Source organism: Epinephelus lanceolatus, chromosome 5 (genome assembly GCF_041903045.1).
Source record: "Epinephelus lanceolatus isolate andai-2023 chromosome 5, ASM4190304v1, whole genome shotgun sequence".
Taxonomy (NCBI): domain Eukaryota; kingdom Metazoa; phylum Chordata; class Actinopteri; order Perciformes; family Serranidae; genus Epinephelus; species Epinephelus lanceolatus.
Genome location: NC_135738.1, coordinates 16,798,082 through 16,816,509, shown reverse-complemented (window position 1 = coordinate 16,816,509; position 18,428 = coordinate 16,798,082). Strand labels below are relative to the sequence as shown.

General features: G+C 42.2%; 1 protein-coding gene across 6 annotated transcripts in view; it reads right to left on the bottom strand.

Annotated features, from left to right (window-relative positions):
- Positions 1 to 3,879: 3,879 nt before the first annotated feature.
- LOC117262026 (CUGBP Elav-like family member 2) overlaps positions 3,880 to 18,428 on the bottom strand; it is a 34,012-nt gene continuing 19,463 nt past the window's right edge. For 2 of the 6 annotated variants that reach the window (XM_033634648.2, XM_078167777.1), the window contains exons 3-13: positions 17,936 to 18,018; positions 16,178 to 16,226; positions 15,498 to 15,632; positions 14,492 to 14,571; positions 13,140 to 13,301; positions 10,549 to 10,612; positions 9,184 to 9,318; positions 8,426 to 8,551; positions 6,243 to 6,419; positions 5,969 to 6,112; positions 3,880 to 4,263 (exon numbers count right to left, since the gene is read on the bottom strand). In XM_033634648.2, coding sequence (XP_033490539.1) covers positions 4,136 to 4,263; positions 5,969 to 6,112; positions 6,243 to 6,419; positions 8,426 to 8,551; positions 9,184 to 9,318; positions 10,549 to 10,612; positions 13,140 to 13,301; positions 14,492 to 14,571; positions 15,498 to 15,632; positions 16,178 to 16,226; positions 17,936 to 18,018 — 1,283 coding nt within the window. In that variant the 3' untranslated portion in view covers positions 3,880 to 4,135. Of the gene's footprint in view, positions 4,264 to 5,968; positions 6,113 to 6,242; positions 6,420 to 8,425; positions 8,552 to 9,183; positions 9,322 to 10,548; positions 10,613 to 13,139; positions 13,302 to 14,491; positions 14,572 to 15,497; positions 15,633 to 16,177; positions 16,227 to 17,935; positions 18,019 to 18,428 lie in introns of all 6 variants that reach the window. The other 4 variants (XM_033634646.2, XM_078167776.1, XM_078167779.1 and 1 more) reach the window with 2 other exon arrangements.

Below are 18,428 nucleotides of genomic sequence, written 5' to 3'. Positions count from 1 at the left end.
ATTGATATTGACTGAACAGAAAGAAAAAACTACTGTATGTATAATACAGATCACATCAAGATGCACCCACTTTGGCTTTCATCAAGACAAGATAAAACATCTATTAAATTATTGGTGGAACATGAACAAAGTCCTACCGATTATCAGACAAGAAAATAACACAGGAAAAGATTTTTTTTTTCCTTCTTTTCTTTTGGATCAAGACGATATCTATAGAGATGCAAAGCTACCACACTTGTCAAAAAATAGCACTTCAGAATATGAAAACAACAGAACAAAGAAAGTGATTGTTAGAGCTCGAACGGGATTTGTGATGGAAGCCCCTGAAGTGAGTCAAGTTCCTGTTTCGGACCGCTGTGGACTGTACATTGTGCTTTTTTTAAAAAAAAAATTCATTCACAGTAACACTTCACCATACACTGCAAACCAACCACAGATCTGCATTTCAGTGTTTGACACACAGTTTTAGCATTTAAAGATCTAACATGGCATCCAAGTCGTCTGTGTACTTGAGTTTTAGTTTTTTCCCCACCGACACATCTGCTCACCAATCGTCTGTATCGCAAAGTGTTACAGTACACATGTTCACACTTACTAAGAAAGAGGTTTAACCTTCAAATGTATAGGGAAGTTTATTGTTTATCTACAACTTTTTTAACCAACTGTTCAAATTGAGTACATCACAATACACATTTACCAATAACTCAACACACAGAGTGGGGGGAGGAGAAAAAGGGGGAGGGACATGAGCAGGTGACAAGAGCGTTCATGACACTGGCATAAATAGACAAAAAAGGCGAACTGCAGCAATCTCTAAACCAAGGCCTGATAAGGATGTGTAGGCAGTTTCTAGACGTATATATGGCACTTTGAATATTGTATTGCATTTGGATAGAAAAAACACACTGTAAAAAGCACATGCCCATATTAAAAAGTGAAATCAGTGGTACCTTGAAAATTTGGAGATTATAATCACACACACAACATTCTGCAAAAGTGATTAGCTCCCACAATTGTGCTTAACATTTCCTTACAAAAACAACACTTTCCTCGAGCACTGTTTCAAATTTGGTACCTCTTTTATATATATATATATATATATATATATATATATATATATATATATATATATATATATTTTTTGGAATATTTATGTATTTTGAGAAAAGAAAAAAAATTCCAAACAAACCGAAAAGGTCAAATGGTGATAATTGTGCATTTTGTGTATCGTAATCCTGTGTGAGTTTCTCGTTTTCACACAAAAAAAGCCCCTGAGTTGACAACTCTTCAGCGCCATCAGGTACGCAGCTTTAGGGAACCCTTCTTTGGGGGTGAAGTGGTTGTTATTTTACCAGGGTTGTCTCCACAACGTCGTAGTACAACAGACAAAATACCGCCCCAGTAAAAAAAAGTGTAAACTTTGTGCTGAAAAAATGGAATGTATTTGTAAACCAACACTACTTGTGGTGGGTTTAGTCGTTAGTAATGTGCTGTGCATCGTGTACGATGATACTGGAAGTCACTTAAAAGAACAATCAGCTAAAAAACTAAAATAAAAAAGCAAGTGTGTGTGTGCGTGTGTAGAAAATGTGCAGAGACCCACGGGTCGTGTGTTGTGTCCAAGTGATCTCTTCTTCAGGGGCTCCCACATTTGCAATCACAGAAAGTGTTTTGTGTGTGTGTGTGTGTGTGTGTGTGTGTGTGTGTGTGTGTGTGTGTGTGTAAAGAAAACTAGGTAATATTACAGGAAAATAATGTGTGAATTCAAAAACACTGAGTTTGACACATGGGCACTTTAACAACAAATTAAAACAAAAAGACATTGTCTGGCATCTGTATGATTAACAGACTTTCACCAATATGAGGCATCCAAACTAAACCAAAGTGAAACATCCATTAATTAATTAATGAAAATAAATTCACAGAAAGTCAACATGACGTACCGTGGAAGTTGAACACTAAATTTTTCTTTAACACAGGAAAAAAAAAGTCTACATACAGTGACCCTTAAGAGAAAAAAAGTTTTTATCCGCAGAAGTTGAAATTACAATTAACGCAGAGGAAATTTTTTGACTTAAAGTGTTTTTAAATTTACTTAGAAATGACCCTCAAACCGTCACACTGATCAAACTGATTTTTAGTCCTCTTTAAAAATGTAGTACACCGAAGACCCCCCCGACACAGATGACATTACAACATAATCTACAAAAAACCCAAAGTTTTGCCTGGGTTCTGTTAGTTAAACTTCTATAGATTCAATGGTATAAAATATAGGTAATCTAAGTGTGCATTTAAACCACAGATTGTCTATTTGTGAATCAGTTCTAAAAAAGTTGACTCATGTAGGTAGTCATTTCTCTAAACAGAGCAAATGTACCTTTTTATTGTGCCATCAATAGTTCAAAAAAAAAGGTAAATACACTGGATAGTTTTGTAAATGAAAAGAAAATATAGTTTTAAATAGCCTTGGTGTAAATCTTCACACTGCCCGCAAAATGTAGAGATCATTACAGAGCACTGAGAGGGGTTTAACTGGTCAGACTTTCAAAAGTGTTGGAAAGTGGTCTGTAGCTTTTTTTTTTTTTTTTTTAAAGAAGCCAACATATTGCTAATGGCACCAAATAGCACAGCTGTGTGCCAATCCCTGTATTCAACTTTCAAGTGAACTTTACTGAGAGAGGTAAAAAGAAAGAAACATTTAAAAAAAAAAAAAAAAAAAAAAAAATCAAAGCTAAATTAAAAATAAGAAATCCCACAGGTTTTTAAAACATTCGCAAAAGAAGAAAAAAATAAACATTCGCAAAACAAAAAAAAGGTCTTTTAAATGAATTCAACGCAGGTAAGTTTTCACATTGATTTGCTTGACCTCTCTCCCACCTGTCACATTTCTATACAGAACAAAAAAAACAAAAAACAAAAATGAATATACATGCAGAAAAATCAGGTTGAGCTAAGGTCAAGGGTCAGTGGGTGGCCAGGTATTGGTCAGGCGAGCTTAGAGAGACATCACAGACAATGGTGGGATGATGAGGCCAGGAGTTTGGCTTGGCTTTCAACATCATGAAGACATGCTAGGCTAATGATGAGCAAACAGGCATGGAGATTTGTTCTAAAAAAGGAACAAAAACACGAAAGGAAGAGAGAGAGAGAGAGAGAGAGAGAGAGAGAGAGAGAGAGAGAGAGAGAGAGAGAGAGAGAGAGAGAGAGAAGACAAAGAGGAGAGAAAGTTAGGGGCACAGCACAAGAATCGTTTAGCCATGAGGCACAAAAAAAACAACAAAAACAATGCCAATCACCACATACAGTAAGGACAGTGCGGTAAACATTTCCCCCCCCTCTCTCCCCCGACACACAAAAACACAGATTTAAGGAAGTGACACCACCAGGACATATGGCAGAGACTCCAACATGCACAAACTGTATACTTGGCACCCAAAGAGATCCATCTAGAGCCAGCCCCCCTGGTGGGAGACTTGGAGGATGGATGGAATGACTGGAAGAGGTTGTTAATAGAGAAAAGAGAGAGGTAGCCTAGCTCAACATGGCTTAGATAATGACGGAGAAAGAGTGGGGGACAGGAGGAGGAAAGACAGGGGAGGGAGAGCAAAGATCGAAGAGTGCAAAAGATTTTCACATTAAGAATGACAAACGGACGAGACAAGACTACAAGTGAAAAGCCAAACGCAGGTTGAAGCTCTGGGCTCGGGGTCTATGTGGCCTGGCTTCAGCCCTTCTACTGATCCTTAGTCAACCCGTCTAGCTTGACCTGAAGGCAATGAAATGGCATGGAAACACACCTGATGCTCTCCACTAATTACAGTGACACAAAATACCTCCAGCGAAACACTGACTCCAGTGATAGTCATAAATAATCATATACATTAAAATATTTAATCCGACTCAAAGTACATGATAAAACCGCAGGAATGAAATACAGTAAAATATGGAAAGATCATTGCAACCATGTTTTTGTTTTTTTTGTTTTTTAGGAATAGAGCGAGTCTCCCTCCTGTGGTGGGCTCCTTTCCCCCTGCCCCACTGAGTCTCTGCTGTGGTGACCTTGGCTGGAGGGTGAACTTACCCTAGCAGTGCTAGCATTAGAGCTGGGGAGGGGGGGAAGGCCCCGGGGCTAGGATCAGTAGGGTTTGCTGTCGTTCTTGGAGCGCTTCAGCTGAACCTTCAGCCTCTTCATTCCGATCTGGAATCCATTCATGGCCTGGATGGCAGCTTGCGCAGACACAGGATTGTCATAGCTGACGAACCCTGAGAACAAAGACGGCGGAGGACACGCGTTACACATACATTTAGAGAGCGATTAAACACACTCCCTTCACTGTTAACAAAATGCTTCAACCTTACTACTGTCTGTCACAATCTCTGTTTTTAAACTACAGCTCTGGTCTGAAGTTAAGGCGACCTTGCCTTGTACTTCAAGGGTACGGTGCACACATCACAGACTTTGCTCAGATATTTTTTGGTCTAGAGGACAGAGTTATTGAATTTTCTTTGGAAAACGCAAAAGCCACTGCTGTGAAAACTGAAGACTGGGACCAGAAACAACCAAGAGTATAAAAAAAGGATACTGTACATATTATTTAATAAAAAAAAAAAAAATTTGTGTTACATGGTGCTAACGCAACAGCGGCCTGTACTATGAAACAAGTTCAACATATCCAGGGTATCTTTGTCTTATATGGCTGCACTGGTCATCTAGATAATAACCAGTGTCATAAAGCTGGTTAATAACTAGCTCAGTCAACTCTGGGTTGCAGATTCATCAGAGTGCCATCTGAACGATAGCCTATAATCTACAAACATGAAGGAACACTGGAAATCATTTCCAAATATTAAAAATAGGCCAAGGCTTAATACTTGTGGAGGTATTATTATATGATTTATGTATAGAGTGAGTATTTTTTGCTCTTAAGTTGGATGATGCAGAATATATCTACGCCACATAAAAACACTTAAAAGAAACGCCAGACTGTTTCTACGTCAAAGGTTAAGAGTGGAAATGTAACAACCGATGATGTCTATCTGACTGAAATGTTGCATTTATAATCACAGGAGCCAATTAACAGCGTGTGGATAATATTTCTAATGAAAGACACTTTCAATTTTAATTCCAGTTCTCATCACATAGGTGCCTCATGTTTTTCTGAGCTGCAGGAATCAGTCTGAAATGATAAATGTATTCTAATGACCTAGAAAAATACATGTCAGGACTATGTCCAAACAATTTTTTAAGTGATCTGATTCGTCAGTGGTCTGGGTGTTGACAGGTTATGATCAGATACTCAAAAGTTAACTCGCTCCGGAGCAGAAAAGCGGTCCAGCGCAAGTTAATAAATCCTGGTAAAAAGTGAACCAGCTTTGTAGTACTGAAAATCCAGAGTTAACCCTGAAGTTACCTCACTAACCTCAAATCCCGCTTTGTATTACAGGCTTTAGGTCTGCCTAAAGTCACAATACCGGCTCAGTAGTGAATAAAACTGATACGAAAACATACTGATGATTATTTTGAAAAGCTGGTTACATTACCTATCAAGTAAAAAAAAACAATCTCTTGCTGGTTACAGCTTCTTCTATGCGAGGACCAGCTGTTGTTCTCTGTAATATAATCTGTCCATATGACCTACACAATTTTAAGTTGCAATACTGCACTCATTTTATATTAAATACATTAAAAAACATTTATAGTTTGAGCAGTAATGACAGCAATCCTGATTCTTTAGTCAATTAAACAAAAGACACAAATACGGAAGGGCAATGCCACAGAATGAGCATGATAAATGAGAGGAAAGGACTAATGTCACAGGTTCACTATATTGAAGACAAAGTGCGTACAGCTTTATTTCAATGGGAGGCAGGGTGGCACCATAACAGCCTAATATCCACAACACAACTCAGCAGGTATATCAATCAGAATAAAGAGGCCTTCAGAGACCGGCGGTGCCAACACACTTACCAAAGCACTTGCTCAGATTGGTCTGTTTGTCAATGAAGACTTTGGCAGAGACCACATTTCCAAAAGGCATAAACATCTGCAGAAGATCCTGGTCCCCGAACTCCTGGGGCAGGTGGTAGATGAACAGGTTGGCGCCCTCTGGCCCTACTCCATTAGGAGAGAAAATAAGATACTCAAGTCAAATTTATAACAACAACAACACACACAGACACAATTACAGAATCAGTGAGTTGATCTTATTTAAAAAAACAGAACCAAAAGTGATCACGCTCACCCTCCTTCTGGCTGCCTGCCATGCTCTGCTGCAGGAGAGACTGGCCATAGAGGGAGGGCAGGGCGGAGGCTGTGTACTGCTGCATCCCTGAGTAGGCCTGGGTCAGAGCGTCCATGGAGCTGGCTGCTGACCCGTTGGCCATGGAGGCTCCCAGGCCTCCATTCATGCCCCCCATACCTATGAAACAGAGACAAACACGTGTTGTACACTCATAACTCAAACAATTTACCACTTTCAGAAAATTATTTTGAAGAATTACATGTGTTTGGCCACCAGGGGGCAGACAAACAAGGCTGAGGTTGCAGTTAGTGATGTCTCACTGAACTTGATTAAATTGAAATGCAATTCTAATATTCCTCCTCCCTGATGTAAAGTCTAAATTGAGTCTGCAAAATATTAAAAACACCTCTTTTAAAACTGCAAACTACAGCCTCACCAATAAACATATACAGTACAGGCCAAAAGTTTGGACACACTTTCTCATTCAATGCGTTTTCTTTATTTTCATGACTATTTACATTGTAGATTCTCACTGAAGGCATCAAAACTATGAATGAACACATGTGGAGTTATGTACTTAACAAAAAACAGTGAAATAACTGAAAACATGTTTTATATTCTAGTTTCTTCAAAATAGCCACCCTTTGCTCTGATTACTGCTTTGCACACTCTTGGCATTCTCTCCATGAGCTTCAAGAGGTAGTCACCTGCAATGGTTTTCCAACCGTCTTGAAGGAGTTCCCAGAGGTGTTTAGCACTTGTTGGCCCCTTTGCATTCACTCTGCGGTCCAGCTCACCCCAAACCATCTCGATTGGGTTCAGATCCGGTGACTGTGGAGGCCAGGTCATCTGCCGCAGCACTCCATCACTCTCCTTCTTGGTCAAATAGCCCTTACACAGCCTGGAGGTGTGTTTGGGGTCATTGTCCTGTTGAAAAATAAATGATCGTCCAACTAAACGCAAACCGGATGGGATGGCATGTCGCTGCAGGATGCTGTGGTAGCCATGCTGGTTCAGTGTGCCTTCAATTTTGAATAAATCCCCAACAGTGTCACCAGCAAAACACCCCCACACCATCACACCTCCTCCTCCATGCTTCACAGTGGGAACCAGGCATGTGGAATCCATCCGTTCACCTTTTCTGCGTCTCACAAAGACACGGCGGTTGGAACCAAAGATCTCAAGTTTGGACTCATCAGACCAAAGCACAGATTTCCACTGGTCTAATGTCCATTCCTTGTGTTTCTTGGCCCAAACAAATCTCTTCTGCTTGTTGCCTCTCCTTAGCAGTGGGTTCCTAGCAGCTATTTGACCATGAAGGCCTGATTCGCGCAGTCTCCTCTTAACAGTTGTTCTAGAGATGGGTCTGCTGCTAGAACTCTGTGTGGCATTCATTCCGTCTCTGATCTGAGCTGCTGTTAACTTGCGATTTCTGAGGCTGGTGACTCGGATGAACTTATCCTCAGAAGCAGAGGTGACTCTTGGTCTTCCTTTCCTGGGTCGGTCCTCATGTGTGCCAGTTTCGTTGTAGCGCTTGATGGTTTTTGCGACTCCACTTGGGGACACATTTAAAGTTTTTGCAATTTTCCGGACTGACTGACCTTCATTTCTTAAAGTAATGATGGCCACTCGTTTTTCTTTAGTTAGCTGATTGGTTCTTGCCATAATATGAATTTTAACAGTTGTCCAATAGGGCTGTCGGCTGTGTATTAACCTGACTTGTGCACAACACAACTGATGGTCCCAACCCCATTGATAAAGCAAGAAATTCCACTAATTAACCCTGATAAGGCACACCTGTGAAGTGGAAACCATTTCAGGTGACTACCTCTTGAAGCTCATGGAGAGAATGCCAAGAGTGTGCAAAGCAGTAATCAGAGCAAAGGGTGGCTATTTTGAAGAAACTAGAATATAAAACATGTTTTCAGTTATTTCACCGTTTTTTGTTAAGTACATAACTCCACATGTGTTCATTCATAGTTTTGATGCCTTCAGTGAGAATCTACAATGTAAATAGTCATGAAAATAAAGAAAACGCATTGAATGAGAAGGTGTGTCCAAACTTTGGGCCTGTACTGTAGCTATGCTTTAGGTCTTGCTCTGTTCCTGGTACTAGTGTGCAACTGTTACCTACAAGCTTTCTTATATTTTTTATGCAGCTATTCAGAAAAGGAAATTCTTACCACTGACGCTGTTGGTGAGAGCGTTGAGGTTGAGGCCCACAGAGGTCCCAGCGAGACCCTGCAGGGTGCCCAGAGATGCCAAGGTGTTCATGGCAGCACCCGCGCTGGACGCTGCTGTAGAACCAGCTGTTTTAAGACACACATCAAAAATAAGGACATCTAGATTACCACAGGGGCGACTAGCCGATGTTCAAAACACCTCATATCACTTTGAACGTCTGGCATCTTTGCCACAAATTGTTATGTTATGAGAGGATGACACAGCAGTGAGGGGGGCAGTTAAAAATCTGTCCCTTAACGAGGAAAGGTCATTACCGCAGCGGCAATATGCTAAACTCAGACAGATGGCGCCAATGTATATTTACACAGATTAAAGGGAAATGGGGGCTCTCATAAAATTTTATATGTGGCTGATTAACTCCCATAAAATAAATGAGGAATGGCTGAGGGCCGTTAGGCAAATAGCGGACGAGGGAGGTTTGCAGAGCAGTTTGCTGATACTATCAGAGCAGCCTGGGGGCTAACTGTGGAAATGTATGTCCATCTCAGTGGATGAAGGATTTATATTTACACTTAGATTTAAATGTTACGTGTAAATATAAACTTAAGATAACAGACACAGGTGAATTTAGTAAACAAAACTCAGCAAGCAAAACAAAACTGAACTGCAATAGCCATGATCACAGGATCTGACTCGCAGTGTTTGCTTTACACTGTATATACAGTACATACACACAGTACAGCTCATGTTTAATTACCTGGACTGGCCAGGGCTCCCAGGGCTGCACTGTTTGCAGACAGGGCGCTGGTGGAGGTCGGGCTGCCAGAACTCTGGGCTGCAGCCGCAGCAGCAGCTAATGTGGCCAAGTTCTGCAGCTGAAGGGGGTTCACACCTGCTGCGAGAGCAAAGAAACAGAGGTGATTATCAAAGACGTCCAAAGTTATACTCAAGTTCTCACTGAGATGCGCCTTTCTAAAAAGTCTTGGAGGGTAAAAATTTCTCCAGAATGTAAGCACGGAGAGTCAGAGTGGGAACTGAGAGCAAGTCCCACTTGAGAACTGGTTTAAAATTGTCCAATCTGTCTTTCATTATCGGTGCCAGCCTGTTTTCTGACAATTGCACATTGCAAAAATAATGACATGAAGCTCATGCATCTAAACTGCTGGAAACTTGGAACAAGAAGGAGTCACAGCAGAGTGGAGGAAACAGTGTGGCTTCATTTCACAAAGACAGATGACAGACAGTGCTGGTCTGTTACTGGGGGTAATATATATATATATATATATATATATATATATATATATATATATATATATATATATATATATATATATGTTCAAGTAACATTAGCACAACACAAGCAGGCTTAGCAGGTTTTTTCTTTGACTAGGAACACCTTAATGAAAACAAACTCTGTACAAATATTTTCTCATTTCACCGTCTACAGACCCAGACGTAACAAAATTACGTTGATGCATTAAACCTGTGGAGGCCCAACGTTTCCCACACAAAAAATGGATCAGTAGTCAAAAAGGGAACTGATTAAAAAAATGACTGATGAGCAGAATCAGTAATTGATCAGTCAATAAATGTTGTGTCACCTATTAGAAAATATTCCCTCTCTCAGTCTCTTTTTTTAAAAACCATATTTAAATCATTACATTTGGTCACTCTGGCCAAATCCAATCATAGCGTTTATTGTAGTTTCACACTGGGTTCAGGGTTGTATTACATCGAGTACTTTATTAATACCAATGGGAAAATGCAGTACTGGTTTTAGTATTTAGTAAAAAAAAAAAAAAAAACTGGCCCCATTAAAATGATAGTGTTTGCTGTTTCTTGATTCTAACATGGCACATCTTTCCTCACTGCTCTATTGGTTTTTAATTCAACCAAATCACAGTAATGTGTGTCGTGTTTGTTGTTAAGCAGCCTGCACAAGCCTGGAATAACAGCACTGATTATCAATGTGTCACTGATCTGAAAGAGTCATGTGATTTTCGGTAGTTAAAACCATGTGGGCGTCAGGCAGTGAGTCACAAGGCTGCTGACAGGAGAAGTGTTGGCTTTACAGAGGATGACTTAAGAACAGTGGTCTCGACATCTGAGAGGGTGAACTCACCTCCTAGCCTCTGCATATTGTTGAAACTGCCTTGGTTACTGGTGGACGTGGCCTGCTGGAGCAACTGTGGAGGAGAAGGAAAGAAAGACTGGATTAAAAAAAAAAAAGAAAAATCAATCAGTGTAATCAAAGCTGCTTGTTTTCTTGAATTTCAGAATAACGTTGATTATTCACATTTCCATTAGACAGTAAATGTGAGAACAAAGACTGGATGTTAAAATCTCGGCTTTCATACATTCATCTTTTAATATGTGATGCTTTGATCTGCTTATGTGTTTACTGAGAAGCAGAATTTATTGGCGAGTTAGGGCCCATTTATATTTCAAGTGTTTCATATCCTGATAAATTCCAGATAAGATTTGAGAGAGTTTCATTTACACTTAGCCACTTAATGTATAAAGCGTTTCCGTCTTAGTTTTCTCGGGCTACGTGCAAATCCCAGTCAGTTCTGCTCCAGTCCAGGAAGAGGTGTTAATGCACCTGAAGCTGTATCGTATTCATTAAGTGACTACGTGTAAATGGGGTCTTAGTTTGAGGTGCAGTAGCAAAGCAAGGTTTGTACAAAAACTAACATGGAGACTGTCTTGTATGACTGCTCTGAAAGCTGAAAGTTCAAATCATCCCCTCAGTCAACTTAAGATTCTTCAAGTTGTTCTTGCCCCCCAGATTTAGCTGTAGAGTGAGCACTCTTTGCTTTCATGCTGTTCTCTGCCACAGGCAGCTGCCGTCCCAGACCCAGGGTGAGGCTGAGGTGAGATGGAGGCAGCTGCCTGGAGGAAGAGAGGTTCTGCCCGTTCAGGCTCAGAGATAATGGTATCTTTGCCTCTTGCTTAGTATTGGTGACTTTAAAGCCCACAGCAACTTAATACTGCACAGTCTCTGGCTTTTGTTTTGTATCTAGTATCATCAAAAAAATGCTGTTTCACATTTTCAATTCATCGTTAGCATAGTTAACTTTAGCTCTATGGTTTTACTTGGCTTTTCACTATATTACGTGAATATTGCTGTTACCCTGAAAATCCCACTGGACCCCTTTCCAAGTCTCTAGCTATTTACGGAAAAAAAGGAACGTATAGTCGAATTAACACATTGAACAGCCACATCCTATTTAACTAACGTAATTTTAAGTCGGGTACAGCCCTACTCTCTTCTTAAGAAATTACCACCAAATGCTTTTGATGCTACAACAGCTCTCCATTTCCCTTTAATCAAAACGTATGTGGTATTTGGATATACCAAGTACCAGCACAGTCACTTTAATCCGTTCTTGCCTGTAACTACTTCTAGTTTTCCAGCCAGAAACACAAACAGCTCAGCTGTTCATGTTATGTTCATGTTCAAGTCACATGCTTATTGGCTCTGAATTAGAGTGAGCACATGCAAGTCACATGCCAGTGTCCTTCAGCCAGAACACAAACTGAAACAAGATATTCCTATTCTGAGCAGAAGACAATCAGTTTAAGGGCAGGGACAAATGCTGCGTCTTTAAGTGCGTGGAAAATGCAAGGTCGGGGGTGCTGGGTGCTGTTCATGTGGCTACTCTGTGCCAACTTTCAGGGGCGCGAGGCAGGCTGCACCTTAAGTTGCTAAGTAACCATAAACAGCACTGTATCATATCCTTCTTACCATCCCAAGTTTGAAGCTTATCATCTTCCAGGTGATGTTTTTTAAGTGTGTACTAGGCCTAAAATGTTGTCTGTGGGACAGACTGTATCCCTGTACTGAAATGATCAACAACTTCTCTGTATTTGTATCTGGTATATCTGTGATTGGTTGTTCCTTGTGTCATGACATGTGGTGCACGATGCTGTGTTCCAAAAGTTAAACTTTGTTTATCTAAGGGTGAGGTCGGAGCGTCCTGTTAAACAGGCACAAGGTAACACTTGTGTGCTGCCACGGCATTGCTCTCACTTTTGAGCATGCCTGCAACGTGTCTACATTGGAAAACAATGGATTTGAGGATGCAAAAAACGCTGCATGTGTATGAGCCCTAAACCTTTAATTCATTTGCATTCCGCACCATCACACTGTTTATATGTATCTACCATGTGATGAGCTAAACTTTATGATATCCTTATAAGGATTTTTGCAAAGGTTTGAGGGCTACGAGGCAGTCTATATTGGAGACAAAATGGCCGTTGTATTTCCATCCAGAACAGTCACACTCACTGTTTAACAAACAGCAGGTTAACGAAACAGGATCACATGGAAATGATTTAACACAACATATCCCTGAGAAAGATCTGCCTTTTTTCAGTTTTTGTTGAGACTGTGTGGTCTGTTCAAACATGAACCTTAACACCTCACAATATATCCACCAATACACCACATCAGAAATTGACACCTCTTTGCGATCTGACTCTATCTATACTCCATCTACTATTATAGATGTCACATCTAATGTATTACCTCACATATATTCCTTCATATTGTCACCAAGTTTCTTTCTACACTTGTACTGTGTAACTAAAGAGGCCCACACGGTAAACGCATGGCTAAACCCATAATACATACTGAAATTAAAACTGTGCCATATGATAATATGAGTAATTGTGCAGCTCTGCAGGATAGCGTGTTTGAGCAACACTTACTGCCAGGTACTGCGGTGTGAGGCTCCCCAGGCCAGCCAGGTTCCCCCAGGTGGAGGCGCTGTTGAGCTGCTGGATCTGCTGTACTAGCTGCTGCTGCAGGCGCCGCTGCTCCTTATCTCTCTGTGTGTCGGCAAACTTCACCACCAAAGGTGAGGAACAGCCCTGAAGCAGTGAAGAGGTCAGAGACATTAGACCGACTATGGAGCACACTGAAGTATCCACAGTTCATTCATCAATGCAAGGACACAGTCGTTGCAAGGAATCTTTGAAAAGGGGGTTATCATCTATGCCTCAAGACAGTTTTTCTGATGCCTGCTGCATTCATATCAAAGCTAACACACAGAGGACATCTGCCATGCATAGCTGAGCCAGGCCACATTCCAAAAGGGGCACAGGACAATGCTGCAGACAGTGAATCTTTTTAGCACTCTGAGGAGCTGAAACGAGTCCACAGACAAGCACACGACAGATGGAGACAACACTTAAAAAAAACAGACATTCAAACGAGGATATGTCAGCAGACATTAACAAGAAAAATGCATTACAATACACTCTCACAAACAGATAGTCCCACACTGTTCAGACAGACGCATGGACACGAGGCATGCGGTGCTAAAGTATTTTGAGAGTTGAGAGCCGGACAGGGACCAGGCTGAACAGGGAAAATGGCTTCTGCACCAGCAGCACCTTCCATGGCAGCTGAGAACTGGGGAGGTTATGATATAGGGGGAAGCACCACTGGAGCCTGCGTTTAATCCGGGAGAAGGAGTGTTATGTTTGGTTGGGCTCCTAATTAGACTTGGTCTGCTGCTTCACTGGGGAGCCTCTGACCTGCTAGCTGTCACATTACTGCTGCTCCACTTCCAAAAAGATACCATTGGCTACACGATGACATGGACCCAGTTTTTGACTAAATCTGATAGGGTAGCTGCTCCAATCTGGGTAAAATCTTTGTCAACCTATATTTGATAGTGTGGGCTCTTTTCCCTGTGGTCCAAATTATAGATTGATTTTGGATGATTGTGATAGCTAGGTTTCAAAATATGATAGGAATTAATAAATGAGATGCATTTAGTTCAGCCCAAAATTGGAAATGACAGTCGTGTGCTGTTAGCTCTGGATTCAGTGGCTATGCGAGGTAATGTTTCACGTTTTATTCAATTATTTTGCAGACGACAATGTAATTCTGTAATTAGCAAGAGTGGTTTTGGAAATGACTCATGCTCTGTGATGAATGGACGCCATCTGCTTGGACATGTTCATCTTTCCAACACAAGGGGGCAGTAGAATGTATGGGGGGGGGGGGGGGGGGAGGAGGGGAAATGAGAAATAGGTGCTAAGGGGTACAGTACCTCCATAGTCTGAGAGTGATGCATGGTTTTGATTGCATTCTGTGCCATTGCCCTGGTAGCAAATGTGACAAACGCACAGCCTGTAGGGGGGGAACAATAGGAGAGGGGGGGAGGGAGGTAGGGACAAGAAGAAACAAAACAAGACAAAAGGTTTGGACAACTCGTTATGAACCCCAAAAAACACATTACAGTACAGAGAATGGCAACTCCCAAGCACACAGAACCACCCTCACTGGTTAGCACACAGAGAAAGAACACAACAAGGAAAACAGTAACACGTGTCACATGAGCACAGTGATCGACGGATTAAATTGCCACCCAATGAGGCTTGACTATGTGGTGTCATGGTGAAACAGTCAACGTGATTATAAACACATAAAATGCACACATATATACACACTGAAAGGCTCTGATTTGGTAAAATGTGCAAGATCTGCAAACATCAAAGGGTATTTAAGGCCCATTTCAAATTGTGCTTACATTAAGAACATATAATAAAAAAAAGGGGAAGAGAAATTTATGTCCAACTGTCTCTGCAGTGAGGTTTTATCGCAAAGCCTCGTGCTGCCTGCTATCTAAGGCTTTATGCAGTCGAGAGCTATGTAGGAGATGCAACGACAAGCTAATTCCTGCCTTTGTAGAGTGTGATGAAGGAGGCGGTAAAGGAGGAGCTGAGCTGAGCTGAGCCGCCTGCCAGCTGAGCCCACGAACACCAGCAGCCAGCGGTTGCCAAGGCGACGGGCCATTGTGCCGGACAGTGAGAGCAGTGGCCCTTCGCTGTGAGAGATGTGGAGGCTGAGTGTAACAGTGACGGGAGGATAGACTATGGGGACTGAAATGGGTGCCACTGGAGGTGAATAGCACTTGATTTTGGGGGTGGAGGGGGCTGAAAGGGAGAAGCAGGGAGGGGCCTGCATAAATACTTGATGAGAATATGTACTCGGCTACGCTGAAGGTGGCGGCTGTGAGGCAAAGAACACTGTGCCAGCGCTGAAAGCACGCCTACCTCTGCTCTGACCATCTGGTCCCCGGAGAATTCGGCACTCTTCGATCTGCCCGAAAGACGAGAACATCATTCTGATCTCGTTCTCGCCGTATTTCTTTGAAACCATTCCGATGAAGAGTTTTCTGTCTTCTACCGCTGCGGAGAGGATGAAAAGAGGAAAGCTATTCAGACAAACAATCATGGAGCTATGAAAGCGGCAGTTACATCAGGCGTTAAATCTTGCACTTCTCTTTTTCAAGCTCACTCCCTGTCATGCTACCACATTTTCTGCTTCTCACTCAAGGTGCCAGCCTCTTGTACAAATCTCTGCAACTCACAGCTTTGTTTTCCCTCAGTGTCTACTTCTCGAGACAGATGACTGTATCATCCATTTGTGCTCTCGCCCAGATCCTATGTACCTGCTCTACTCTTCTCCCCTTGGTGCCTTTTAAAGCCCTTAATCCTCCTAACCCCTGACACCATATAGAAATTGTGTATTGCCGTACATTCCCTGAACTAAGTCCCTCTCTGGCCTTCATTTTGGCATTAAACAGTCACAATCCAGCCCCCGCCTTCTTTTAAAATCTCATACCCCATTTGTCTTGGCTTAATCTCAAATGATTTTTCCTCTGCAGAAGTCATCTCTGTACCCTCCCGCCCTGCTGCTGATGTCACCCTACATTACACATGCATCCACTTACCACTTGTTTTCTCACTGTCAGCGGGTTTCATCTGGATAGGATGATGCATCTGGAAATAAAGAGGGGAAGAGAAATGGTTAACACTGCACCTGTCACTGTTACAAACTATGCAGGTGCTTGGTCTCATATCTTCACACTCATCCCCTCCATCTTCAAGCATCCCTCTCTGCCTCTTGTTTTGTTCTCTCACTCAAAACACCATCATCCCTCACCACTGCCAGATTCAGGAAGAAGTGTCTATGAGTTGATGGCGGGGATCAAATTCTCCGGTATCCAATTTCACTTCTCGCTGTAGTGTAGACTTGTGATTGAACTTATCGATTCTTCCTGTCAACATCCCTCATCATCTTTAGAACAATCTTACAGAGATAACTGACAACAGAGCCATTTCAGTACGTCTTAAAATGTACAGTGAGTTTAAGTTTTTGAGATAATGATTGCCTTTCACCTCCCCTATACACCATTATATCACATACAAACACAACAAGGTGTGGCGAACCAGAGCTGTGAAAAATCTCGTTTGAGTCAGCCTAACATCTCTGAACATGACGCTCTCCCTCGCGCTGTGTTCATTATGTGAGAAAGTGCTTTAGGATCTGTCACTTCACGCTATTTAATGAAGACGTCGGTGCAAGGCGACTCTCAGAACTTTGAGTGAAATGTATTTTTAGCGCATTTTACCTGCCATGTGATGTGAAAGAAAGGAAATAAATCTAGCCGTGAGATGCCCGAGCAGGTTGTACTTATGAAAAGTGGTGGGTTTGTTTTTGACAAGCACTAAAGAGAAGCAGACAGATGGCCTGCTCAGTATGGGTACTGGCTAGCGTCACTGACCAAGGAGAGCGAGGCACAGAAGGGAGAGAAAACAGGAACAGAAACAAGCTTTTCCCACTGTCACGCAAACCAAACTCAGTCACCTGCAGTCAATGCCAGCAACAGTATGATCAGGGACTGGGATTTGAGAGCTGAGCTGTTAGACCACACTTTATTTGAAATGTCTGGCTGATTGATAGTTCTCCAGTGAAGAGAGCTGGGCCTGTATACTCAGACTGCTACACTCATTTATCAACCCGGTTCAATATTTACCTGTAACCTCCTTGACATTTCCAATAGACTGAGCTATTGATTTAATCGACGGGTGCAGTTGTTTGTTATAGATTTAATTGATTGGAAGGAAAGTCGTTTAGAGCGGTGTATAGGCGGGGCAGATTTGTACACGTTTAACAAGCAACTGCACTTATTCCGGTTGACTGGGCTTTAATCTCTAGATAAATCAGGTAAGGAATTAAGAGACCACACTCTCTCTCAGGAAGCCTCATTGTTAAAAAGACTTGAACTCGCCTCTTTTTGTACCTCCAACTTTGGGAAATAAAAATGTAGATGTGCATCAATGATTCATGAAGACAAGCATTAATAATTTGTTCCACTTTGTGGCGATCGGGTCCTGTGCCTCAGTGAATAACCTGCTGCCTGGTCAAGCACACTCTACCTGATACCTGCATATGTGTGTGTGTGAGTGTCTGTGTGTGTGTGTGTGTGCGTGTGTAGGGTCAGCTAGCTTATCAGTTCAGTGTGTTGAGGTTCAGGGGCAGTCCTTTGTGTGGTGTTAGTGCATAGTGGGGGCCGAGATATTTTTCAGGCCAGACAGGCGTTCAGTGAGCCGAGAGCTCATTATCGGCCGGCACACAGCTCACAGCCTGCACCGGGGATGTAGAGGGGCTCAAGCAGCTAAAAGCAGCCCATACTGTGCTTACTCACCCCACTTAAAGTCTTTATGTTGTGCAGTGCATTCTGGGCCTCCAGTGCAGCTTTTCTTGTATAAAAAGTTACAAAACAGCATCCTGCAGAGAGAGAGAAACAGGGACAAACAATGGGCGGGGGGAAGGAGACAAAAACAGCATTAAAAACGCAGAGCATACAGACAGTGAATGTGATACCAGGACTGCTGCAGAGCAGGAAAGAAGCTAAATGGATGAGTGTATGTTCTCCGCAGATCACATGTTAGAAACATGTGACAGGATATTCTTAGCGTCAACTGTTAGATGGTGCAACACTGCTCATGTAGGAGCTCGCAGCGAGGACATTGGAGTAATGAGATAGCTGAGGGCTGTTGTGTGACATGGCCATAGAGATGGCCACGGGGTGAGATAGCTGTCAGGAGGCACTGATGCACAGTCCGTGGGTCAACAGCGCTTGGGCATGCCACGGCACCGTACCAACACATCAACACATCAGAGAGAGTAGTGCCCTG